This window comes from Equus quagga, chromosome 17 (genome assembly GCF_021613505.1).
Source record: "Equus quagga isolate Etosha38 chromosome 17, UCLA_HA_Equagga_1.0, whole genome shotgun sequence".
NCBI classification, from domain to species: Eukaryota; Metazoa; Chordata; class Mammalia; order Perissodactyla; family Equidae; genus Equus; species Equus quagga.
This window is the reverse complement of record NC_060283.1, coordinates 50,385,162-50,409,929: the sequence shown is the minus strand read 5'-3', so window position 1 is coordinate 50,409,929 and position 24,768 is coordinate 50,385,162. Positions and strand designations below refer to the sequence as shown.

At 52.2% G+C, this 24,768-nt stretch overlaps 2 protein-coding genes and 1 pseudogene across 4 annotated transcripts; 2 read left to right on the top strand and 1 right to left on the bottom strand.

Moving 5' to 3' along the window:
• The first annotated feature begins 8 nt into the window (after window positions 1-8).
• On the top strand, window positions 9-3,404 carry STK16 (serine/threonine kinase 16). 3 transcript variants are annotated; one of them, XM_046643956.1, is made up of 8 exons: window positions 9-51; window positions 417-606; window positions 1,188-1,407; window positions 1,666-1,799; window positions 1,967-2,087; window positions 2,213-2,308; window positions 2,706-2,827; window positions 2,940-3,404. In XM_046643956.1, the coding sequence occupies exons 2-8, from the start codon at window positions 521-523 to the stop codon at window positions 3,076-3,078; spliced, it is 918 nt and encodes a 305-aa protein (XP_046499912.1). In that variant the 5' UTR covers window positions 9-51; window positions 417-520; the 3' UTR covers window positions 3,079-3,404. The 3 variants fall into 3 exon arrangements, with proteins under 3 accessions (XP_046499912.1, XP_046499914.1, XP_046499913.1); XM_046643957.1 differs by lacking the exon at window positions 9-51 and adding an exon at window positions 189-211; XM_046643958.1 differs by lacking the exons at window positions 9-51; window positions 2,213-2,308 and having other exon boundaries at window positions 71-606.
• Window positions 3,405-4,836: 1,432 nt separating this feature from the next.
• Window positions 4,837-8,711, bottom strand: LOC124228911 (tubulin alpha-4A chain). The gene is made up of 4 exons (XM_046643955.1): window positions 8,577-8,711; window positions 6,573-6,795; window positions 6,118-6,266; window positions 4,837-5,878 (listed from the first exon to the last, which is right to left on the bottom strand). Exons 1-4 carry the CDS (start codon window positions 8,577-8,579, stop codon window positions 4,907-4,909), a joined length of 1,347 nt encoding a protein of 448 aa, XP_046499911.1. The 5' UTR covers window positions 8,580-8,711; the 3' UTR covers window positions 4,837-4,906.
• Window positions 8,712-21,432: 12,721 nt separating this feature from the next.
• Window positions 21,433-23,790, top strand: LOC124229462 (tubulin alpha-1D chain-like; annotated as a pseudogene).
• The last annotated feature ends 978 nt before the right edge of the window (window positions 23,791-24,768 follow it).

Here is a 24,768-nt window from a genome sequence, read left to right as displayed (position 1 = left end):
TGACGTAACCGCTGCTTCCGGTCCCTGGTACTTCCCTGCGGCCCGAGCCAGGTCAGTGGGGAGTCTGGGCTGGCTAACCCCGAACTCTGTGCGCCGAGGCTGGGGGTGGGCTCTGCAAGGGGTGGGCCCGAGCCTCGCTCCACCTTCCCCCGGAACTACCCTCTGCCCTATCTTTGCGGCCCGACGGGCGTGGGAGCCGGGCCGCCCGAAGGTGGGCTGGTAGTGGAGGAAGCGGTCAGGTAGTCGCTGTGTGGCCTAAGGCTTTAAGGCGCCTGACCCCGGGCTTCTTGGAGCTGGCGTCGCCAGGACCCGTTTTCTCTAGGTTCCGAGACCTGGGCCTGAGCTCTCCACATTGAGACCTCAGGGGTCGTCTGGATTGTGCGCGACCCGCTACCCTGCCGGTTTTTTCCTTCCAGCATGATCCACTGGGCCTCCAGGGCATCGCCTGGAGGAGCCCACTCAACGTGGACGCACCCTTTGGCAGCCTCAGACCGGCTTTGAGGAGGATGACTGAGACACTATGGGCCACGCGCTGTGTGTCTGCTCTCGAGGAACTGTCATCATTGACAATAAGCGCTACCTCTTCATCCAGAAACTAGGGGAGGGGTGAGTGTTTGGAAAGTGCTTAGCTGGTCCCCAGGGTGATGGTGATTGAAGGACAGCAGTCTGCACATGATAGGGGCACAAAGGTTTTCTCCTCTAACCTATTCTTTAACTCACCTGACAGAGCCTAGCCACGTGGTAGTCAAGAAACTGGATTCTGGAGCCAGACTTCCTAGATCCACCTTGTGTGACCTTGATAAACCATGGTTTCTTCATCTGCTTAGCGGAGAGAATTATCTTGTCACTGATGGAACTGTGAGATTTAAATGAGATAATGCATATAAAATGGCTCGCCTAGTGCCTGGTTCAGAGCACTTGATAAAGGTTGACTGTTACTTATTTAATATTTTATTGAGCATCTGTCATGTGCAGAGCACTGTGTTAGGACCATAGGACCTCAGGGATTACTGTGTTCCTGCTCTTGAGCTCAAAGTGTAATAATCTTAAGATGTCTCTTAGAGCCACATTTAGGGAGGGTTTCTACTAATTGGGGAAGGCACCCGCCTCTTCTCCTAGGGAATTCCTCTGAGTCCAAGCAGTGTGGGAGATGACTGTGGTCCTTCACTGACCCCTTTGGCCCACAGTGGGTTCAGCTATGTGGACCTAGTGGAGGGGTTACATGATGGACACTTCTACGCCCTGAAGCGAATCCTGTGTCACGAGCAGCAGGACCGGGAAGATGCCCAACGAGAAGCAGACATGCATCGCCTCTTCCATCACCCCAACATCCTTCGCCTTGTGGCTTATTGTCTGAAGGAGCGGGGCGCTAAACATGAGGCCTGGCTGCTGCTACCTTTCTTCAAGGTCAGAAAGTCTCCTGGCTACAGAGGGGGTTCCAGCAGAGCCAAGGACCAAGGGCTGTGGGACCAGGCAAGCTTTTTAGGAAGCAGAGGCTGTGTCCTGGGTTTGACCACTTCAGATTTGGGGTTCAGAGGAACCCTAGTGGGACTGTGGGGTGTGTGTGGTGAAAGGGTTGATAGGCTTTTAACATAGGGAAGGGATCGGGCTCAGTGAGCAGAGACTTGAAACACAGCTCCAGCTGTGGGGAAACTTGTGTTGCAGAGAGGTACACTATGGACTGAGATAGAACGGCTCAAGGACAAAGGTAACTTCTTGACTCAAGATCAAATCCTTCAGCTGCTGCTGGGTATCTGCAGAGGACTTGAGGCCATCCACGCCAAGGGTTATGCCCACAGGTCAGTGCGAGGGCCCTGTGTACTTGCTGAGACAGAAGGAAGAGCCTCTCCAAGAGAAATGAGAGGTCTCTGCTCTCTTCCCAAGGAACAGCCCCATGATTCTTGCCCCCTGGGATTTCAGCCTCCCTGTCCAGGGATACTCATGGGTCATTTCCACTTCCCTCCAGGGACCTGAAGCCCACGAATATCTTGCTTGGAGATGAGGGGCAGCCGGTTTTAATGGACTTGGGTTCCATGAATCAAGCATGCATCCACGTGGAGGGCTCCCGCCAGGCTCTGGCCCTGCAGGTGAGAGTCTCCAGGTTCCTTTGCCCACCTGTTCCCCATTCTTGACCTCTTCTGGTGCAGGCCCCAATTTGGTCACATGACCATGACCTGTACCCCACTTTTGAGCTCTGGGGCCACTGTTCCAGGACTGGGCAGCTCAGCGGTGCACCATCTCCTACCGGGCCCCGGAGCTCTTCTCCGTGCAGAGCCACTGTGTCATCGATGAGCGGACTGATGTCTGGGTGAGGAGCATGTGGGTGGGAATCTGGGTAGGGAGGAATGCTGCTCTGCACCTTTTGTCGGGGAGAGGAGCAGGTCTTTGGTTGCTAGTGCATGGGGCCCCAGGCACCATGTATGTCCACATCCCCCTCCGCTTCCTTCCTGGGAACTGTCACTGTACTCAACTGCTCAGGAAGTGGTAAAATCCCGGGGTACAGTTAAATGTCAGGGCTGAAGGCAGTGACTAAGCAAGGGGTGCAAAGGCCTCCAGCTCACCAGCAGTTTCTTTGGGCCCTGATGGTGCCACATGGCTAAGGTCAGTATATACATTTGAGCTTATGTAGTCTCCTTTCACTACAGAATTAAGAGGAGAGGTATCTCCATTGGTCCTCTTCCTAGGAATAACCAAATTATGCTCAGTCCCTAGGCTGCGTGTTATATGCCATGATGTTTGGGGAAGGTCCTTATGACATGGTGTTCCAGAAGGGTGACAGTGTGGCCCTTGCTGTGCAGAACCAACTGAACATCCCGCAGAGCCCCAGGTGAGCAGGTACAGGGGCACCAAGCATTTCAGACTCCTGCCTGACATTCACGGAGTTGGAGCCATAGCACAGGGGACGTGTGCCCTGCAGTCACCCTGCCCTCCTCCCACAGGCATTCTGCAGCAATGCGGCAGCTGCTGGCTTCAATGATGACTGTGGACCCGCAGCAGCGCCCTCACATTCCTCTCCTCCTAAGTCAGTTGGAGGCACTGCAACCCTCAGCTCCGGGCCAGCACACTACCCAAATCTGAATAAACCAGTGGCCACATTGAGAAGGTGGCCCCTGTGCCTTGGAAAGAGGCCCCTATCCTTCATTGCCATCTGTCCACTCTATCCAGGACTGCTCTCTTATAGTTGGGGGCAGCTCAGTCTTCTGTCTCTGCTTTTGCTGTTACCCCAAGAGCAACAACTGAACAGGGGGCCTGACTGAGCTGGGGTAGGAAGCGGGGATGGGAAAAGGGAAACTGATAGAATCTGTCAAGGCTCTGAACAGGACTGCTGAGCTTCCATCATGTCTGCTCCAACTCTGGGAGCAGGAGAATGTATTAATAGAATAAAGTGAAAACAGCTTGGTGTACATCTTAGTCTCATTATTCCTGCAGTGAGAGAAGAGGTACAAGGAGCCCAGAGTCTGGTTGTCATTTCCAGGGGAGCAGCCTGGGAAGAGGGACTGGCATAGAGTCAGGAATGGCGTGGCCATCATTCCACATCAGCAGGCAGGCATCCTTACCTTAGAGCTGGCTGGTTGGCGGTGGGCAGTTCTAGTTTGTCTTAGTCAAAAACTTAAAGCTGCTCTGGCTCAAGCTGGCTTCTATGCCAAGAACTGGGACCAGAGCCCCCTAAAAGCACCCTCAACCCATTCTTTCCTTCCTTCAGTCCCAGGGGTGGGTAGCTTAGTCAAAGCAGCCCAGCCGGTTTGCCAGGCAAGGGCTTCTGGGTGGGGACACCTGAGGAAGCTTTGGGACAGCTACGTATGCAATAGGTCTCCCAGCCTTAGCCTGGGGGCAAGAGGAGTGGAGGTGGCAGCCATTTTGGCCCAGTCTCACCCAGATGGTTCTAGCTCACACATGGTTAATGATTAATGAGGCCAGTGTGGTGTGGCAGTATCCAGCTGCCACTTCCTGCCTACTCTGCTGAGTAAACAGGGGCCCTGCCTTTGCTGGGCTTGAAACCTGTCCCCCAGGGAAGGGCACTGCGTCCCTGAATCACCAGGGCGGGGAGGCAAGGGCAAGGTTGGCATCTCCTGCTCCTGAGATTGAAGCTTCTTCCCCCAGCTGTGCACACCCCCACATGCTGATGTCAGTGTGGGCCCTGGGGTGCCTATTAGCAAAGTTGAGATTTTCCCCAGGGTCCTGGCAGGAGGCTCCCACCAGCTACGCCGAGGCTGAGGGCAGAAAGAAAGCACAGACAGAGGGGAGACAACCTGACTTTTAATGGCACAGCCCTAGGCCCCAGCAAAGCGGCAAGGCAGACAGTAAGCTATGCAAAGCTGCTGGGAGGTGCGGTGACACACACAACTCGAGGAGATCGCCCTTGTTCCCTCCCATCCCCCAAGCTTATGACTAGGCTCCGTGCCCAGGAACTCTGGCCAGCTCAGCCCCACTCCCAAGCCCTCATCACACACAGAGGTGTCTGGGCCAAGCTTGTTCCCAGAGTCAGTGAATGTAGAAGCTGCAGCAGAATAGGGTAGCAGTCTAACTCTCAAATACAGAAAGTGCTGGACTTTCACTCCTACTTGGAAAGGAAGTGAAGACATATCCTTCAACAGCTTGTGGCGGGACAGACTGGTCCAGGATTCGGTCCTCATTACCTCCCTATCCTGGGTGCCCCTAAGATCTTACATCAAGAGGGTCCTGTTTCCTGGGCCTGGCAAGGGCCCTTTGGCAGGTCTCACCTTCAGCCACAGAATGGAAAGGGTCATGAGCAGCAGATAGTGAGGGTGGCGGCAGCAGAAGCAGCACAAAGGGGAAGCAGCAGCAGCTCAAGCGCTCACAGAGGGGACAAGAAACCGTGCTTGGAGACTCTTTATTTTGAAAGGATTCTGCAATAAACATAGTGAGTGGGCTCCAGGCAGCTCTTCTATTCTTCTCCCTCATCCTCGTCCTCATAGGAGTCGATGCCCACCTCCTCGTAATCCTTCTCCAGAGCAGCCATATCCTCCCGGGCCTCGGAGAACTCACCCTCCTCCATGCCCTCACCCACGTACCAGTGCACAAACGCCCTCTTGGCATACATCAGGTCGAACTTGTGGTCCAGGCGGGCCCAGGCCTCGGCGATGGCAGTGGTGTTGCTCAGCATGCACACGGCACGCTGCACCTTGGCCAGGTCACCCCCGGGCACCACAGTGGGTGGCTGGTAGTTGATACCAACCTTGAAGCCCGTGGGGCACCAGTCCACGAACTGAATACTGCGCTTGGTCTTGATGGCAGCGATGGCGGCATTGACATCTTTGGGTACCACGTCTCCACGGTACAGCAGGCAGCAGGCCATGTACTTGCCATGACGGGGATCACACTTCACCATCTGGTTGGTAGGCTCGAAGCAGGCATTGGTGATCTCTGCCACTGACAGCTGCTCGTGGTAGGCCTTCTCTGCAGAGATGACTGGCGCATAGGTGGCCAGGGGGAAGTGGATGCGAGGGTAGGGCACCAGGTTGGTCTGGAACTCTGTCAGGTCCACGTTGAGGGCCCCGTCAAAGCGCAGGGAAGCTGTGATGGAGGAGACAATTTGGCTGATGAGGCGGTTGAGGTTGGTGTAGGTCGGGCGCTCGATGTCCAGGTTGCGACGGCAGATGTCATAGATGGCTTCATTGTCCACCATGAAGGCACAGTCTGAGTGCTCCAGGGTGGTGTGGGTGGTCAGGATGGAGTTGTAGGGCTCGACCACAGCCGTGGACACCTGGGGAGCTGGGTAGATAGAGAATTCCAGCTTGGATTTCTTGCCATAGTCGACAGAGAGCCGCTCCATGAGGAGGGAGGTGAAGCCAGAGCCAGTGCCCCCTCCAAAGCTGTGGAACACCAGGAAGCCCTGAAGACCTGTGCACTGGTCAGACTGAAAGACAAGAAAAAGAGCAATGTGGGTAGGGAAGGCGTCTGAGGAACACTATCTTCTGGTTCCACTAAACCCTAAAATATCTCAGGAGTCAGGGCAAAGATGAGTATTTTACAGCAGCAGCACACTCGAACACATACAGTTAGAAATGACCCCCTGATATGGATCTGGAAAAAACAAACGTTCCTGACCATTAACATCATCTCTAAAGCTCCCTGCCTTTTGTCCCAAATTCTCACCAGCTTGCGGATCCGGTCCAGCACGGGGTCAATGATCTCTTTGCCAATAGTATAGTGACCACGGGCATAGTTGTTAGCGGCATCCTCTTTTCCAGTGATGAGCTGCTCTGGGTGGAAGAGCTGCCGGTATGGGCCATTTCGGATCTCATCTGGAAGGGCATAAACCACATTAGGGCACAAACCACAAGGCTGTGCTCAGCAGGGACCCCCCTCCCCCAGGCTGGTGGCTGCGGTCGGGTGTTTGGAAGAGCTCATCCTTCTGCCAGCCTGAGATACCAGCGTGAGGGAGAAACCCAGACCTGCTGCCCAGACCGGCCTGCGATAAGTTTGCCTTCTTTAGCTTTAAACAGGGGAAGTTTTCAGGGCCAGGAAAGCCAGGTCTAGACCCCCTCCCTCCAGAGAGAAGCTTAGAGACACTCTCCACTCCCCTCAATTCCACCCCCTCTTCCTCTCACCAATTACAGTGGGCTCCAAATCCACAAACACTGCCCTGGGCACATGCTTTCCGGCACCGGTTTCACAGAAGAAGGTGGTGAAGGAGTCGTCCCCTCCTCCAATGGTCTTGTCACTGGGCATCTGCCCATCAGGCTGAATCCCATGTTCCAGACAGTAGAGCTCCCAGCAGGCATTGCCCATCTGGACACCTGCCTGCCCCACATGGACTGAGATGCATTCACGCTGAGGGATAGAGAGAGGGGAAACAGCATAAGCCCCACATCCAAAGTCCTCACCTGATGAGCCTCTCTCCCACCCTATCACCTACCAGCTAGGATGACTCACTTGGCAAAAGTGGAGGTTTGGGCTGGGCTGAGGTCAGAAGAGGCTGGCAGCCTGCCCAGGCTCCCCTGCATTGCACTTCCCAACCTTAGTCTACTACATGGGGACCTTGTCAAGAAAGAGCTGTGGCTCCTCATGACCCTGCCACATTCTCAGGATACTCAGGGAGGACAGAAAGGGCAAATGCATATGAGCAGGGCAGACACTGCAGTAACTGAGACAAGGATGAGTGACTTTCCACCTGTTCCTGACCCTACTCCCACAAACCAGCATCTCAAGAGCCTCAAAAGGCACAGAAGGCTTTCCCAGAGCAGGGAGGTAATAGCTAGAGGCCCCCACTTGGTTAATTCTTTGCTTTGAGGTTGAACAACTAGAATTTCACATTACTCTCCTTCTTTCTTTCCCGTGGGCTCCAGAGGTGTCTCTGCCTTGCAGTCTGGCATCAACTGACCACACTGGCCGTCAGGATGCCGTCTCCCCACCTGTAAATCCCATCTGGCTCTGGGGATCAATCCCATCTGGCTCCTTTCCCCACTTCCACCCCCCACACTCTGGGTGTCTTCACCACCTTCATCAATGCGCAGCCCTCACACAAATAGCACAGATGGCAGGTGCAGGCAATAAGGGGCAGGTGCGGGTAATAAGGGGCAATAAGCATGGTGGGCACTGGGGCACTCGCAGCCCTAGGCTTGACCCTGCCAGTCTGAAAGTAACTCCTAAAGAGCCAAAGTGGTTCGGGCGCAGGGGTCGCCCAGCCTCCCTTCCCAACACCGAAATGGCGGGGTGACGGTTTCCAAATACCCAGAAAAGGAAGCGGAACCTGTGGTGAGGCCCCGGAGGTAACCCGCCCTGCCCTGGGTAGAGTGAGCGCCATCCTGCCCCCCGGCCCTGCATTCGCCCCCCCCCCCCCCCCCTTCTAGATTCTTTCCAGTTACATCCCAGCCGAAAGCGAGGATTGGATTTCGGCCGCGGTCCCTGGGCTATAAATACCACCCCCCTACACACCTCTCCCCCCTCCCCCCAACCTGGCCTCAGCCCGCGCTCTCGCTCAGCGCCAGCTGTCTCTGCCCGTCCGCGTACCCGAGCTCTGGCTGCAGAGGGGCCGGCTCGCCTCACGAGGCCGAACCCCATTCTTGCCACCCCTTCTGGCTCAGAAGCGGGGTGCTGAGTCACGGGGGTGGGGGGGAAGCGGGTAGGAGGGATGTACACAGTGGGAGGAAAAGGCGATGCTGGACCCAGTAATTTGACCCCTTTCCACCTTCCTGCTCCAAGCACGTGTTTAGTCAGTTCCAAGGACCGGGGGGAGGGGGAAGACGCTAGGGACAGGGGGCAGCCAAGCGGGTCCTCCTTCGCCCGCGGAAAGGACTGGGCGCGGGACCGCGTGACTCCCTTCCGGAGGGTTAGGGCACAAATACTTGGTGGAGCAGGAGGAGATTTCCAGGAGGAGTCCTCTCTGCTAGTGAAGAATCCTACCCCACGCCATCTCCCTTCCCCAGACTCCGAAAGTGGACGACACGGCTCGGCCAAAGTCACCAGGAGGGGGTGGGGGGAATGCAAAAACCCTCGCATCTCCTCGAGACCCGGAACGCGGGATGGAGGGCCCCGAGCATCCCGGGAGGGAGCGTCCCAAAAGAAGAGGGGCAATTAGGGGACGGGTGCGACCCCAGCGGGGCCGCACTCACCATGGCGAGTCGGGCGGTGAGTCTCACGTAGAGTCCGGGTGACGGGTCTCGGTGAGAAGTGCGCTAGCTGCAGTGCCGCACCGCCCTTATAGGCGAGGGGCGGGCCCGCGCGCTCCGCTCGCCCAATAGGGGATTGGAGGCCCGGAGGCCACGCCCCCGAAGGGCAGGCAGCCCCGAGGGGTGGGGTCAGGCGGTTCCCCTCCCCCTACCGGACCTGGATCTCTCACCTGTCCAACTTGGGTTAGGTGTAGCCGCCCGGGCTTTAACCCTTCGCTCCTGGGTTTGAGCCGACGCTCCGGGTTCCCCAGCTCCGCTGCGGGGACGCAGGGCGCGGGGCCAGCGCGCGTGCCGCCTGCACCTGCGTCATGGGGGCGCCCGTCGCTCAGGTGTTCTGATTTGGGCCGAAGGCTGTAGAGGCTGTCCTTCCTAAGTGGCTGCAGCCGGCCTTCGCCCGTGCCCTCCCCGCCCCGCCTCCCTGGAGGCTCTGGCTGACCGCCTGGCTCTAGCCCCGGAAAGCTCTTGCAGCGGCACGCGGCCTGCTGGTCCCCGGCCGGGACGGCTGGCCTTCGCCAACGCCTGCGGGCGGCCGAGGACCGGGGGCTGCACAGCCTGAGCCCCAGGATGCCGATCTCTTAAGCTGCCCCGCAAAGCCAAGCCCCGCAACCTGTCTGCTAGGGCTGACCCAGGGAATCTGCTGCGGGTCCCCAGCTGCCCACCGGTCAGCGGCTCCGTCATCATCGCCGTCACTATTAGCGAGCCCTGGCCGCTGCCACCTGCCCGCTTTCCTGCTGCCAGAACCGCCGGCGCTCTGGACTGAAGCTCTCAGGACCTGGATTCGCATCCTGACTGCCCTACGTGACCTTGGGCAACGGACTTAACCTCACCGAGTCCTTGGCATCTTCGTTGGTGACAAGCAGACAACGATTCCACCCTGAAAGCATTGTTGTGAGGTCTCAAAATGTTGACTCTGAAGAGGGAAAAAGGAAAATGGAGATTCTGATATCAGGGCTGATTTTGACTTTCCTATCCTGTTTGTAAGCCACGTGCAGGATGGGCCACCTGCATCTTTTTTTTTTTTTAATTTTAATTATCTTATTGAGGTCATATTGGCTTACAACATTGTAAATTTCAGGTGTACATCATTGTATTTCAGTTTCTGTATAGACTGCATCGTGTTCACCACCCAAAGTCCAGTGTGTGTCTGTGTGTGAAGACTAGCCCTGAGCCAACATCTCTTGCCAATCTTCCTCTTTTTGCTTGAGGAAGATGGCCGCTGAGCTAACATCTGTGCCAATCTTCCTCTATTTTGTGTGGGACGCTGCCACAGCATGGCTTGATGAGCAGTGCTAGGTGTGCACTGGGATCCCAACCCGCAAACCCCATGCCGCCAAAGTGGAGTGCGTGACCTTAACAGACCTGCCCCTGCCACCTGCATCTTAACACCTGCCTCAGTGGTCAGGCGGAGCCCTCAGCAGAAGCTCTTCCTTCTTTCTACCTTTCATTTTCATTTCTTGCAAGAATGGGCTTTTCGATCTACTTCTGCTTTCCCTTAACATACCTTACATGTTCTAGCTGTCTCCCTTCACTGGGGAAATCATCAGGAAATGCCCCATGTGCCCAATGGCACATCCTTTAAAAGCAGTCTCCCAGGCTAGTCACTTGGAAAAGATTGCCTCTGCTACGATAGTGCTCCCTAGGGCCCAGGCTGTGTGACAATACAACACAACAGGATAAAATAACTAACAATGGCAACTTTTGACCAACAACATAGCCAATTGACACTTTACTTAGGCAAGGGGTGGAAAGGAATACAGGAAATATGACAAGGTCTCTCTTCCCGGTAGACTTGCCATCTGGTTGGAAGAACAAGACTCATTCGTAAGAAAGAAAACTGACAAGGGCAGAGAGTGAGGCTGCTGTGGGAAATGGGGTCATGGTCTCTACAGAGCAAGGACCTTGATGATTACAGGACGCATGGCCTCTTGCAGACTTTCCCCACGCTCTTTTTTCCTTGTCCACCTCCACCCCAGCAGAGTGAGTGTCATAAGAGACTTGAGCTGTCTTAGCAAAACCCTAAACCTCTTTGACCTTCAGGTTCAGGTTCTTCATTTGTAAAACGGGGATAACAACTTCGGGTTGTGAGGACCAGATACATTTAGGGATGTGTACATACACAGCAAAGCACTGTGTAAGCAGCTGACTGCATTCCTAGAGCATTTTATTCATTTATTTTAGCGTGGGTGGCTCATGATGCTGCAATTATTTGTGTGCATGCCCATCTTACTAGATAGCAAACCTGTTGAAGAGAAGGACTTTTTCTTATTCATGTTTGTGTCCCTAGTTCCTAGTATGGTGCTTAGCACATGGCAAGCATTTGCTAAATGTCAGATGAATTGTTTCACTTCAGAGCTGGGACTAAAATTAGGGCAGAACTCTAAGAAGCCAGCAGTTGCAAATTGGCAGCCAGAAGGCCAGATTTCCTCTCAGAAATGTTTTGTTTGACCTTCGCAGTGTTAACTCGCATAGTGTTTAGAATATGAAAAAAAATCAGGAATTGGGGCATCCCCAAGACCACTCCCATGCGAGGAGATCTGCTGGAAGGACTCACAGGACTTGGCATAAGGATGTACTCCCAGCTAAGGTTTATTACAGTGAAGTAGGAAGGTTGCACAGCTGGGTCAGGAGAGAAGGCACAGCAGTCTGAAGGAATCTCTGCCCTCTGCCTCCCATGAGGGCTCACACGGTGTACTTTTCCTCTAAAGCGAAAATGGAGCAACATTCCCTGCAGTGTTTCTGCCCAAGGAAGCCCACTAGAGACTCAGCTCCCAAGGCTTTTAGTGGGCGCTGATCACACAAGCACCTCTACTTTGCACATACCAAAATTCCAGACTCCAAGAAGAAAAGCAGGTGTTCAGCATAAGCCGTATTGTTTACACCCACAGCGTAGGCACAGCAAACCCTCCTCATCAGTTAACTGTTACCTGGGAGCACCCTAAGAGTGGAGTTCCAAGATGCTAAGGGCCAACCTTGCCAGCAGGACTTTCTAAGGATAGCAGTCTCAGGCTGCTGTTATGTTAACTCTTTTCTGCACAGTCGTATAAAAATCCATATTTCTAGCTTATCTTGAAATGAATTGCAAGATCTGGCTATACCAGGCCTGCATCCCCATTTAGCAACTGTGATAGGCAGAATCACAGCCCCGAAAGCTGTCCACACCCCAGTCCCTGGAGCCTGTGACTATGCTACCTTACACAGCAAAAGACGTTACAGATGTTACTAAGGTAAAGATCTTGAGACAGGGAGATTACTCTGGATTTTCTGGGTGGGCCCCATGTAATCACAAGGGTCCTTATAAATGGAAGAGGGAGGCAGGAGAATGAGAGTCAGGGAAGGAGAGGGCAGAAGCAGAGGTCCGAGGGACGTGATTATTGGCTTTCAAGATGGAAGGAAGCCATGAGTCAAGGAACGTGGGCAGCCTCTAGAAGATGGGAAAGGCAAGGAACAGATTCTCTTCTAAAGTCTCTAGAAGGAAGGCAACCCTGCCAACACCTTGAGTTTATCCCTAAATAGGTTCTGCTACCAATTCCAACATGATCGGGGGGCTTCCCCACACACCACCAAGCAATTCTCAGAGGCCAGCAGAGTGTCCGAGAATTCAACTCAATTCTGGCACTATCTACCCAGAGATAGCATCAGATTCCACAGGTTGAGGGCTCAGTCCTACAAGACTGCCCACCCCCCAACTTCAGATGCCAGTCACAAGCCCAAGTTGTTACCTGTGCTTCTGACCCACCAGCTACAATTGGAGGTTCCAATGGCCCCCTCCAACTCAGGATGCCAATTGCAAGTCCAGGTTGTTACCTGCACTTCTAATGGACTGGCTATAAATGCAAGGTTCCCATGACCCCCCTCCTCAGGTTCAATTAATTTGCTAGAGCATATCACAGAGCTCAGAGAAACATTTTACTTACTGGCTCGCTGGTTTATTATAAAAGGCTATAAATCAGGAATAGCCAGATGGAAGAGATACATACGGCAAGGTATGGGGAAAGGGCATATAGCTTCCATGCCCTCTCCAAGTGTGTTACTCTCCCAGCACCTCCATGTGTCACCAAACTGGAAGCTCTCTGAATCCCATCCTTTTGGGTTTTTATGGAAGCTGCATTACACAGGCATGATTTGATTAAATCATTGGCCATTGGTGATTGAACTCAATCTTCAGCCTCTCTCCCCTCCCTAGAGGTTGGGGGGATGGGACTGAAAGTTCCAACCCTCTAATCAAATGGTTGGCTCCACTGGCAACCAGCCCCCAACCTTAGGTGCTTTCTAAAAACCACCTCATTAACATAACAAAAGACACCATTATCATTCTCAACACTTATAAAATTCCAAGGGTTTTGGGAGCTGTGAGCCAGGAACCCTGGACCAAGACCAAATATATATGAGAAACATTATTTTGGTCATCTAAATAAACAAATATATATTTTTCTTATAAATCAGAATATTGCAATCCCCATAAGACCTATGCTGGATTTCTGATCTCCAGAACTATAAGATAATAAATTCGTGTTGTTTTAAGCTACTAAGTTTGTAACAATTTGTTACAGCAGCACTATGGCAACAAATGGAGCTCGGTGGTGGGTACCCTCTTAGCATGGGCGACGAGCTGCTCCAGTTCACCCAATCTCATCACTCTGTTTCCCTGACACAGAAGACGACTGTCTGTTGCCATTTAATATCATCTGCTCAACCCATGTTACACATTGGCCCCTGTAGCAGGGAGCTTACAACCCCTGAGCAGGCCTTCTGGAAGGGAAAATGGAGAAGACAAGGGTGCAGGGAGAAATGCCTAAGGCGTATTAGTGGACTACAGATTCTGTTTCTGATTGTGTGTGCCCGTGCATGCATGCTCACTCACATGTACACATGACTGTGAGTGTCTATGTATCTCCTCAGGATGTATACAGATCCTCTGAATTAGGGCCATAAGCTGTGGGTGGGTATGTAGGTGATGGTCCATATTACCAGACTGAAAACTTGTAGACATTCACATACAGGTACAGAATCTAGAAGATGATGCCAGGCACTTCTTCACTCTTATTGAATCATGGCTCAATCCATATACCCTACCTGGGTCTCCAGTTGGCCACTCTCTCTTTGGCTCTCTCTCCCTCTTCCCCTGCCCATTGTTATCCCCATCTTTTCTAACCCCTTCCTAGAGTCTCGCCTCCATCTTGGAGCAGTGCAGCAAAGTCCTCAAAGTTGAAAATGTCGCCACCGATTCCATCTGGAAGAGTGGAGCTGAGCCTTAGTGCACGTCCTTCCATTTTTTCAGGCTGGAGCATCTCCCAGCTGTCCTCCTTCTCACAGCACAATCTTTCCAAAGGGATTTCTCCATGTTTTCTCTTCTCCCCCATGGTCCATGCCAGCTTGGTTCACACGCTCCACTGAGATGCTCTTGACAATGTCTCTAGTGACCTCCATCTTGCCAAAGCTAAAGGTCACATCTCTCTGTTTTTCTCAGCCTCTCAGCAGTGTTTGTCATAGTTGATACTTCCTTCCTCCTTGAAACACTTTCTTCTTGGCTTGGATGACACCTCCCTCTCCTGGTTTTTGTCCTGGCCACTCATTCATGGTCTTTGATGGCTTACCTCTAAAGGCTGTTCCCCCAGGCTTAGGCTCAGGGTCTCCCTTTTCTTCCTGTGTTTCTCTTCCCAAAGGAGCAATTGTTGATGGTGAGTGGAGTATATGGGGTTTTATTAACCCCATAAAAATAATAATCTCTAATTTGGGGTATATTTCTAAATGTCCTTAATAAAAAGTTATTGTAACATTTTGAGGGGTATTCAAAATGGGATACAGCTAGAATCTATACATTCCCAAACCATAATGAAAGAATAGAATAAAAAGAAAGAAATATTATCTATATACAGATGACTCTCAAATTTATGTCTCCATTTTGGACCTCTCCTCTGAACTTCAGACTATTTGCCTTCTTGACATGGTTACTTGAAAGCCTATCAGACATCTCAAACAACCATTCAAAGTAGAACTCTCAATACCCTACCCTCACCTCACTCCCTGCCAAACCCACTTCTGTTGCTTCCAAGTCTAAGAAAACAACATCACCTTCCACCCGTGATTAAGTTAAAAACCTAGGGTCATCATGAATTCCTCCTTTCCTTTCTCCTCCCTGTCTTTTATTAGTTAGAATTTTTTGGCTGCATATAATGGAAAGCCTAATTAATATCGACTTAAACAATGAGGATATTTGTTATCCCACAAGAAATCTGAGTATAGGGTGGTTCCAGGGTTGATCCAGTGATGTCACCAATAATTCTGGTATTTCCAGCTTTCTGCTCTGGCATCCTCAGTGGGCTGGTGATGTCTTCCCTTATGATCACAAGATGGCTGCAGCAGCTCCAAGAGTCGTGTTTTCATATGACACTGTCCTAAGGCAGGAAACAGCGGTTTCCTTTCATCTCTCATTTTATCAGGGAGAAAAACCTTTCCTTAAAGCACCCTTGCAGACTTCCCCTTATATCTCGCTAGCCCCGTGACTGAACCAGTCACCAGAAGGAGGGAATGAAATGTCCATGGACGATTTAGACTATTCTGTAGTTTAGACCTCACCTCTAGGTGTGGGGAAAGGCCATCTTCCTTGAGCAAGTGGAAAGGTGGATAATTAAGCAAAATCAGGACCCTGCCAGCTAAGAAGCAGTGGAGGCAGGGGGTACATAAGGCTGTTGGGGAGGTCTGCACACCTATATTCACATGTCCTACCACTTTATTTCAAACCCAGCCGGTTCCCACCATCTCCCCTCTGGTCCACTCTCCCAGACCCTCATTTCTGGATGCCTGCAGTAGCCTCCCAACCAGCTTCCTGCTTCTGCTCTTGAACCCCTATAATGCATCCTCCACACAGCAGCTGCAATGATCTCTTTAAAACAAAGTAGGCAATGATGCTTGCTTACAACCCTCCCATTGCATGCGCAACAAAGCCATTCTGCTTCCAAGGCTCCCTTGCCTCTGTGATCTCATCTTTTATAGTTCCCCTCCTCCCTCCCTCAGTTTCCTTAAATGCACGGGGCTCGCTCCTCCCTAGGAACCTTTGCATTTGCTGTGCTCTCTGCCTGGAGCACTGGTGTCCAGATCTTGCCATTGCTGACTCCTTGTCATTCAGTCCCAGTTCAAATGTCACCTTCTTAGAGAGCTGCTTCCCCTCAGGAGCTTCCCCCCTTCCCTTTCTGTGCCATTATCCTGTTTTGTTTTCTTCATGTGTTTATTGCTATCGGAAACTGTCTTTTTGATTTACTCATGATCTGTCTGCCCCATGAAAATCTAAGCTCCTTAAGAGTACAAACTCTTTTGTCCTCCATGGATCCCTCGTGCCCGGAACTGTGCTTAGCGCATAGCAGACACTCAAAAAATATTCGTTGAAGGAATTCAGAGTATTGACTGCCTCTTGTTTTATAATTTAGATACCTGAATAGGCTTATAAAATCTCAGTGTCTTTACTCTGTTTTACATAACACCCCTCATCCCACTTGCCTTTAGGGTAATTTTCTTTCCAGAGTTGGCGATCCCCAGGCTGACTCTGAGACGCCCAACTTCAAAGACCAGCTGGGAGAAGTTGAAGTTCTGGACAAAAGAGTTTTGGGTCCGGGGGCCCTCCGGGCCCCAGATCTCTCCATCTGGCTAATAATCCTTCAGGATGATAATTCCTGAGGTCTACGGCTTCACGAATCAGCCCACTAAGAGGCTGGGCTTCCTTACTTTGCAGTGTTGGTTGGCTGTGTCTTTGCTCTGGGGATCTTGGCCTCTTGGTTCCAGGTGGAGAGAGAAGACTTCAGTCCACAGCCAAAACCAGAGTTAACTATCGTGATCTGCTGGGTCACTCCTTGGAGCATTGTGATGAGAAGCGCTCTGAGAAAGCAGCTACCTCAATATAATTCGCCCCCCTCCTCCCCAATTTGCCACAGTGACTGAAATGTCACCTTAGTAACCACTTCCTGGATAGGGTTGCCAGATAAAATTGTTTCATTTGCTAAATCTGGCAACCGTATTCCTGGTCGTGGTTGCTATCTGGAAGTGGCCAGAGAGAGGGAGTATGTTTTCCGGGCAGCATTAGGGTCCATTTGAGGTCAGTGGTCATGGATTTGAAGTCAGATCAGTCAGCATGGTTCTGGATTTTTCTACAGCTACTGCTTAGCTGGGTCAGAGCAGGCTCAGAGGTGGTGAAGAAATCGATTTGACAAGGGTTGCGGTTGAGTCAAACAAGAATACTGAAGCCGGAGGGAGGCCAGGGAGTTGAGAGGTGTGCAAGAGAGTGATGACCACTGACCTTGGAATTTAAGACTGGAAGGAAGGAAATGAAGACATGGGAGGACAAGAGACAGGAAAAACTCTGCCACGTGGAAAGAGGAGCAGCACTGAGACCGAGTCCCAGATGAATCTTAATTCCACCACTCATTAACCTCCATGGGGCCTTGAGTAAGACACGAGATGCTTCAATTTCCTTTTCTTTACCGTGGGAATGGAGGCCCTGCCTTGCCTACCTCACAAAGTTATTGAGGGACTCAAAGGAGATAAGGAGGGACACCGCCTTAAGAACTACAAAGCAGGATACAAATGTGACTAACAATTTTTTTTTGAGGAAGATTGGCCATGAGCGAACATCCGTGCCCATCTTCCTCTGTTTTATATGTGGGGTACCTGCCACAGCCCGGCTTGATAAGCAGTACACGAGGTCCATGCCCAGGATCCCAACGGGCAGACCCCGGACCATCAAAGCGAGTGCTTGAACCTAACTGCTACACCACCAGGCCGGCCCCGTGATTATCATTTTTATTTCATAACTTTGCCTAGGGCCATAGGGAGACTCCCTCTGTGGGGAAACCAGTCCGGGCCAGACCAGCAAGGACTTGCACTGGATTAAGGAGAGACACTTGCGAATAGTCCCGGGCTCCTGCTCGTCGTCCTGCTTCCCCATGGAGAAGAACAGCAATTCTAGACAACGCACTGAAGAAAGTTGATCTTCTTTGATCCTCACAACACTACCTCTCCCCATTCTACAGATGAGAAAACTGAGGCAAAAAAAAGGTCAAGTGCTGGAGACCCAGCTAGCAGAGAGCCCTAGCTCCCTATGTTCTAGGATATTCTGAGTTCCCACCCAGAAGGCCCTGAGCCTTGGTCTCTTGCCCTAGGACTCCTCATTCCTGGTTCACTGCAGACTCTTCTTAGCCCCATCCCCACTCCCCTTCTAGTCCTCACCAATGGGGGGGCGGGGGGGGGGGGAAGGGGGGCGCGGTGCTGGAGCTGGGGCAAGGGGAAAGGGGCCTTGACTTTTAAATCCCCTCCCACTTGTGAGGACCTGGCTTTGCCACCAGGAAATGGGATTGTATGATTGAGCAACAGACACCATGCACCCAGGGGCCTGGATACCTGTGTGGGGTTACCAGCTGAGCCCCTCCTCTGCCCACCCCACCTGTCTCCCTGTTTGGGGCCGGGGCCCAGTGCTTGCCTGCTGCGGGGTAACCAAGTCAACAGGTCTGCCCTCCCGGGGACGATTCTAACAACATTCCCCTACTGAGAGCCGACCAGAGACTATAAAGAGGCTGGTGGCTCCCAGCCTCTCACAGACCCTTCCCTGCTTCCCACCAAGCAGCAGACCCCAGCCAGACCCCAGCCAGGCAGCATGGTGAGTAGGGGTGGGGGCTGAGCATGCAAGTGAGGGTCCCAGTGGGCCAGGTGGGTGGTATGAGGGACTCTTGGGAGTCTCAGAGTTCATGGGGCTCCAGTGTGTGGGAAGGTAAGGAAGAGGAGAGGGGAAGAGACTTCCAGATGTGAGCATCGTCTGCCAGGTGTGCTGGCATGTGGGGGCGTGCGCAGGGCATGGAGAGGGAGAGGGCAATGGTAGCCAGGAGGAGGGCTGCCAAAGGTTCTGAATTTAGGGGTAGGAAGTATGGGGTGAGCAGGACTGGAGCAGAAAGTGCAAGCACTTTCCTACAAACCAGGGGCCCCGGCAGATTCACTGTTGGCTTCGGGTCCCACCTCCCAGCTGTGGGGACATGTCTCACAGCCTTGCCCATCTGCTCACCTTTGACCTCTTGTTTGGGAAACATATCAGTGGGGAGAGGGAGGAGGAGGAAGGAGAGGGAGGGTGCTCCCATTTATGGGGACCTGGCTGTGTGGGGTGGGGGTGGGGGGCTTATTCAACATCTTTTACCCATCTCCCCACCAGGCAGGACAGAAGAGCAGTTAAGAGCATGGTTGGAGGCAGGCTGTCCCCACTCTGAATATTCCTAGTCTTGCTCCTGACCTTGAGCTAGTTGCTTAACCTCTCTGAGAGTCCATTTCCTCATCTGTAAAATGGGGTAACAGAAGCACCTATCTAAGGGGATCGTTGTGAAGATTAAATGAGATGGTGTATGTGAGGCCTCAGCACAGTGCCTGGCACCTAATTAACGTGTAGGAACTAAACACCATTGAGACAAAGCCTGCCGACTACGAGATTATCCTATTTTCACAGTCAAGAAAAGGTGGCTAGAGCAGCTGAGGTGAAGTAACTTGTCTGAGGTCAGAGAGGGATGGGGGTCTGAGGCCGAGTCTGTGTAATTCCAGGGGCTGAGCTCTTTGCCCCAAACCTGCTGCCCCACAGAATTTTCCAGCAGCTCAGGCATACCCGAGAGGTCAGAGATGCCTTGTGTGGTGGCGGGCAGGGTGGTGTCTGGCTTTGTAGATCTGTCTGCAGAGATCTGGGCAGGCTCTGAGGGGCAGCAACCGGCGCTGGACTCATCAGGTGACCGGTGAGCCGAGTCAGCCTTCCCTCCCGGACCTAGGGATCTCTGGAGTCCTTGTGTCCCTAAATCCCTCCCAGCTTAATTCATTACCTTCTCTTACGTGACACCAGGGATTGGGGTTGGAAAATTAGGAAGAGGACCCCACACGTATGGCTCATCCTAGTATGTGTCATGCAACGAGCAGGACAATTTGCGGGCATTCTTTCATTTAATCCGAATCGTAATTCTAGGAGGGAGCTCTTTTTATCGCCCATTTCACAGGGGAGGCCGCCCACAGAGAGGGTAAGACTCTTGCTCAAGGCAAGTGGAGAAGTAATGAGGCTGGTTACACACAATTTATGGATTAATCCCTGTCATCTCAAAATCATAAGAAGTCAAAACCCCTGTGTCATATTTAAAAAGTCAGTGAAGTGTCAAATTTATGGGGAGCGCATCCTCATGAAAAAATTAGGAAATATTTCAGACATGCAAAAAAGGTATAAAGAATAAGACCATGAACACCTGCTACTCAGCTTAAGAAACAGAATCCCTCTCTACTGGCGTTCACCTCCCTCCACTACCAGAGCAAACCATTATTCCAAATTTGGTGTTAATATTTTCCCTTGCTTTCTTTATTTTTGTAATATGCACACATTACAAGAATTTACAGTGAATATATAAATTTGTCTGTAAATGATGCATAGTATTGATTTACAAGTTAAAGATGTAAGGTATCATATTGTACGCTTCTTCTTAATTTGCTTTTTTTCCGGGTAAGAATTTTTTCTTGGCGAGATTCTTATAGTTCACCCATTTCCACTTCTGAATCATTCTTTATCCATTTTCTCCTGTTGAAGGACGTTCAGTTGCCTTCGGTTGCTATGGTGCTGTGACTGTTCTCGTACCTGTTTTCTTGTTTACCTGTGAGAATTCTCTAGAGCAAGAGCATCTTCAGCTTTCCTAGATATTGCTGAATTACTTTCCAAAAGAGATGCATCATTTTAGGCTTCTACCAGCAGTATGAGTTCCCATTTCTCCATGCCCTCCACATGATTAAGACTTCAAGTTTGGGGAAATTTGATGGATGTACTCGTTTTGTTTTTAGTCTGCGGTAATTACTTCTCAAGCAGACCTGGGAGACACACCCTGGTATTCCCACTTGCCACACTATCGCATCTGTTAACATATGCAGCCGTCTCTTCCCTAGACAGTGAGCTTCCTGAGGTCAGGGACTGGTGGCAAGGGTTCTGTATCCTTAGTGTCAGCACGGTGTTTGGCAGATGTAGAGGCTCAATAAATGTTTAATGAAGCAAGAGGGTCAAGCCTTCTTGATGCCCATGGGACTCCCCAGGAAGGGCACTGACCTTTCTCTTTTCTAGGACCAAACAGGTTATCCCAGTTCTGCTTCAGGGCCCAAGAGTTGTTTACTACCAGCCTCGAATCATGTGGGGAAGAACTTTCCCCCCAGGCCCACTCTGCTCCAGAACCACGCACCCTCAAGAGAGGAAAGAACGTTCATTCCGGCCCGCTCTTCCCTTCCTCACTGGCACTGTAGCTGTAACGTGAATCTAGAGTTCTTTCTGCTTTCTAAACCTCTTCCTTTCCTCTGACCCCTGAAGCCTGACTAGGATCTTGCTTCCCTCAACAACGGCCCCTAATTTCTTTCTGAACATGAGTGGGTTGACTATCGTGCTCTGCCAGACTCGTTTGACCCCCTTAACATTCCTCAAGATGCTTAGTCACTGAGCAAGACTCTATAATCTTAGAACTGCCCACATCTTCTGCTTCCCTTGGGGTTTTGGCTCAGCCCCCGGAGGCAATGCCTGTCGGTCCTCAAAGCACTAGTAAATGCTTAAACATAGAAGGTGGGGCAGGGGGACCAGGGTCCAGGAAACTTTGCCCTCAGCCAGAGAACTGCTCAACGAAGGAAGCCAGGATTCGTGTCCAGGCATGATATGCTAAGGGTATTCTCTGCCCTTTGCCCACTCAGCGTGAGTGCATCTCAGTCCACGTGGGGCAGGCCGGCGTGCAGATCGGCAATGCCTGCTGGGAGCTCTACTGCTTGGAACATGGGATCCAGCCAGATGGGCAGATGCCCAGCGACAAGACCATCGGGGGAGGGGACGACTCTTTCAACACCTTCTTTAGTGAAACTGGGGCTGGAAAACATGTGCCCCGGGCAGTGTTTGTGGATCTGGAGCCCACCGTGATTGGTAAGTGATGATCAGTCCCTGCCATGGCCTCCTCCCGGGGACCACAGCAAGTCCTTCTCCATAATGAGAGCACTGGAGTTTGGGGTTCCCAGTTGCTACAGCCAATTAGAACTCCAGATCTTCAGAGCCACTGTCACTCAGCTCCAGAGTCTCAAAATCACTCCACATCTCTTTCTTTTTTATTGAAGAACACTTAAAGTAAAGGGCAATAGCAGTAACCTGAATGGGGCTCCTCCAGGGCAGGACTTGGGACCTGGTGACCCCACCCCTTCTGGGTACCCTGGGGCCCAAAGAGCCAGGCTGAAAGGAGAGGGGGCCCTAAAACTCCTCCCATTGCAGATGAGGTTCGGACAGGCACGTACCGCCAGCTCTTCCATCCAGAGCAGCTCATCACTGGCAAGGAGGATGCAGCCAATAACTATGCCCGAGGCCACTACACTATTGGAAAGGAGCTCATCGACCTAGTGTTGGGCCGAATTCGGAAGCTGGTAAGAGAAGGACTGAGGGGTGGGGAAGGGGGAATCTGGATTTGTAAAGTGGTCTGGAGACCAGATGGGAGGAGGGCAGCAATCAGCCTTTGGGAGAGCCTCCTGGACAAGTCTTAAGCATGCAGGATCAGGACTAGTGGGGAGGGGAGGCAAGGAAGAGGCTCCAGGCTGGAGCTGAGTTTCCTCTTTATCTCCTATAACGCTGGGCAGAGTGGCCCCCAGGACAAACACGTCCATGGGCTGCCTGGTGAAGCCATGGGGGTCCATAGGCATTCCCAAAATAGCAACTTGTATTGTAGGAATGTGGGCAGAAGACCCTGTGAAAAACAGGGATGCAAACAAAGCCAGCCCAAGGCTCTGTGATCGACTTTGGCCTCCACCGAGGATGGGGATCAGGTTCCTGGATGGTTGATCTTAGTGGACAAACCCTTTAGAAACATCTGAAGTTAAATCAGGGGCCACGAGTATGAAGCTGCATGGAGTTGGCAAGTTATGATGACAAGAACGACTAAATGAGAAGATTCAAGAGAGCTGCCTGTTAGAGGCCTCAGAAGGTTTTAGAGAGGAAGAGGGACAAGGAGGAGAGAGAGTGGGCCCTCCCTATGAGGATCTGTTTTGTACTGTTGGGAAAAAGTCTTCCAAGGATTTTATGAAACTTTTGGGGGAATTTGAAACAGTACAAGCTGGCTCTTTCCTGTTTGTCAGCTGTGCTTCACGTCCCACGTTTCTCTTTGCCTTCACTTTCTAGGCTGACCAGTGCACAGGACTCCAAGGATTCCTCATTTTCCACAGCTTCGGAGAGGGCACTGGCTCTGGCTTCACCTCCCTCCTCATGGAGCGGCTCTCTGTCGACTATGGCAAGAAATCCAAGCTGGAGTTCTCTATCTACCCAGCCCCCCAGATTTCCACAGCCGTGGTCGAGCCCTACAACTCCATCCTGACCACCCACACCACCCTGGAGCACTCAGACCGTGCCTTCATGGTGGACAATGAAGCCATCTATGACATCTGCCGTCGCAACTTGGACATCGAGCGCCCGACCTACACCAACCTCAACCGCCTCATCGGCCAAATTGTCTCCTCCATCACAGCTTCCCTGCGCTTTGACGGGGCCCTCAACGTGGACCTGACAGAGTTCCAGACCAACCTGGTGCCCTACCCTCGCATCCACTTCCCCCTGGCCACCTATGCGCCAGTCATCTCTGCAGAGAAGGCCTACCACGAGCAGCTGTCAGTGGCAGAGATCACCAATGCCTGCTTCGAGCCTGCCAACCAGATGGTGAAGTGTGATCCCCGTCATGGCAAGTACATGGCCTGCTGCCTGCTGTACCGTGGAGACGTGGTACCCAAAGATGTCAATGCCGCCATCGCTGCCATCAAGACCAAGCGCAGTATTCAGTTCGTGGACTGGTGCCCCACGGGCTTCAAGGTTGGTATCAACTACTAGCCACCCACTGTGGTGCCCGGGGGTGACCTGGCCAAGGTGCAGCGTGCCGTGTGCATGCTGAGCAACACCACTGCCATCGCCGAGGCCTGGGCCCGCCTGGACCACAAGTTCGACCTGATGTATGCCAAGAGGGCGTTTGTGCACTGGTACGTGGGTGAGGGCATGGAGGAGGGTGAGTTCTCCGAGGCCCGGGAGGACATGGCTGCTCTGGAGAAGGATTACGAGGAGGTGGGCATGGATAGTGTGGAGGGGGAGGGAGAAGAAGAGGAGGGCGATGAATATTAGGGGAATCCTGCATGTCTGTCCTAAATAAAGTGCTGTGGACTTATGGTCTCACAACTGTCTTTTTCTCTTGGGAAAAACTATGGGAGGAGGGCTTCTTCATGAGAGAGATAAGGGGCCAGCCCCATGGCTGAGAGGTTAAGTTTGCGCGCTCTGCTTTGGTGGCCCAGGGTTTGCTGGTTCGGATCCTAGGCATCACCGTGGCACCGCTCATCAAGCCATGCTGCAGTGGCACCCCACATGGCACAACCAGAAGGATGTACAGCTGGAATATACAACTAAGTACGGGGGGTTTGGGGAAAAGAAGAAGAAGGAAAAGAAAGAAGATTGGCAACAGATGTTAGCTCAGGTGACAATCTTTAAAAAAAAATCAGAGAATTAAAAAAAAAGGGAGAGAGAGAGAGAGAGATAGGAAGGCTGATGTCTCGGCCTGGGTTCCCCAGAAAGCAGATCTCATTTCAGAGTTCATTAAAGAGTACAATTCCAGGGAGCAGAATGGGGGCCAAGGGGAGTAAAGCAGAGAAGGAGGGGGAATTCGCCCTAAAGAAGACGCAGCCAAATAAATGGCATCTCAGAACCATTTCTTGGGTGAGGGGGTAGGAGCGGAGTTGAGGGTGGGGGAATTTATTCACTGGCTCCATCCTTCTATTGGTTAAACCTTCACCCCAGCGAGCATGAACTCCCCTGCACTTCCGGGCTGCACACATTTGGGCTGCAGGGTCAATAGGGAAACCCTGGACCCTGGAGATGAGGTGCTTGTTAAGCTGCTTGTGTGTGAAGTTGGTCCCCGCTGCACAGGCCTGCAACATGCGCCTGGTGAGGCCAGGAGGGTCTGAAGTGGTGCCTTAGAGCAGCCTGACATAGCAGGTGCTCACTCGCCCATCCTACAGATCTGGAGTTTGTCTTCTTCAGGCAGCAGGTATGGGTGTAGAGAGTCCAGAAGCTGGCATTAAGGCAGAACAGTGGCACAGTGGCAGCAAC

Coding starts and splice junctions, on each gene's coding strand:
- STK16 (XM_046643956.1), top strand. CDS start 521: ATGGGCCACGCGCTGTGTGTCTGCTCTCGAGGAACTGTCATCATTGAC. Junction 1,800..1,966: donor GCCAAGGGTTATGCCCACAG/GTCAGTGCGAGG, acceptor ACTTCCCTCCAG/GGACCTGAAGCCCACGAATA. Junction 2,088..2,212: donor GCCAGGCTCTGGCCCTGCAG/GTGAGAGTCTCC, acceptor CCACTGTTCCAG/GACTGGGCAGCTCAGCGGTG.
- LOC124228911 (XM_046643955.1), bottom strand. Junction 6,267..6,572: donor TTTGGAGCCCACTGTAATTG/GTGAGAGGAAGA, acceptor ATGCCCTTCCAG/ATGAGATCCGAAATGGCCCA. Junction 5,879..6,117: donor TGGACCGGATCCGCAAGCTG/GTGAGAATTTGG, acceptor CTTGTCTTTCAG/TCTGACCAGTGCACAGGTCT.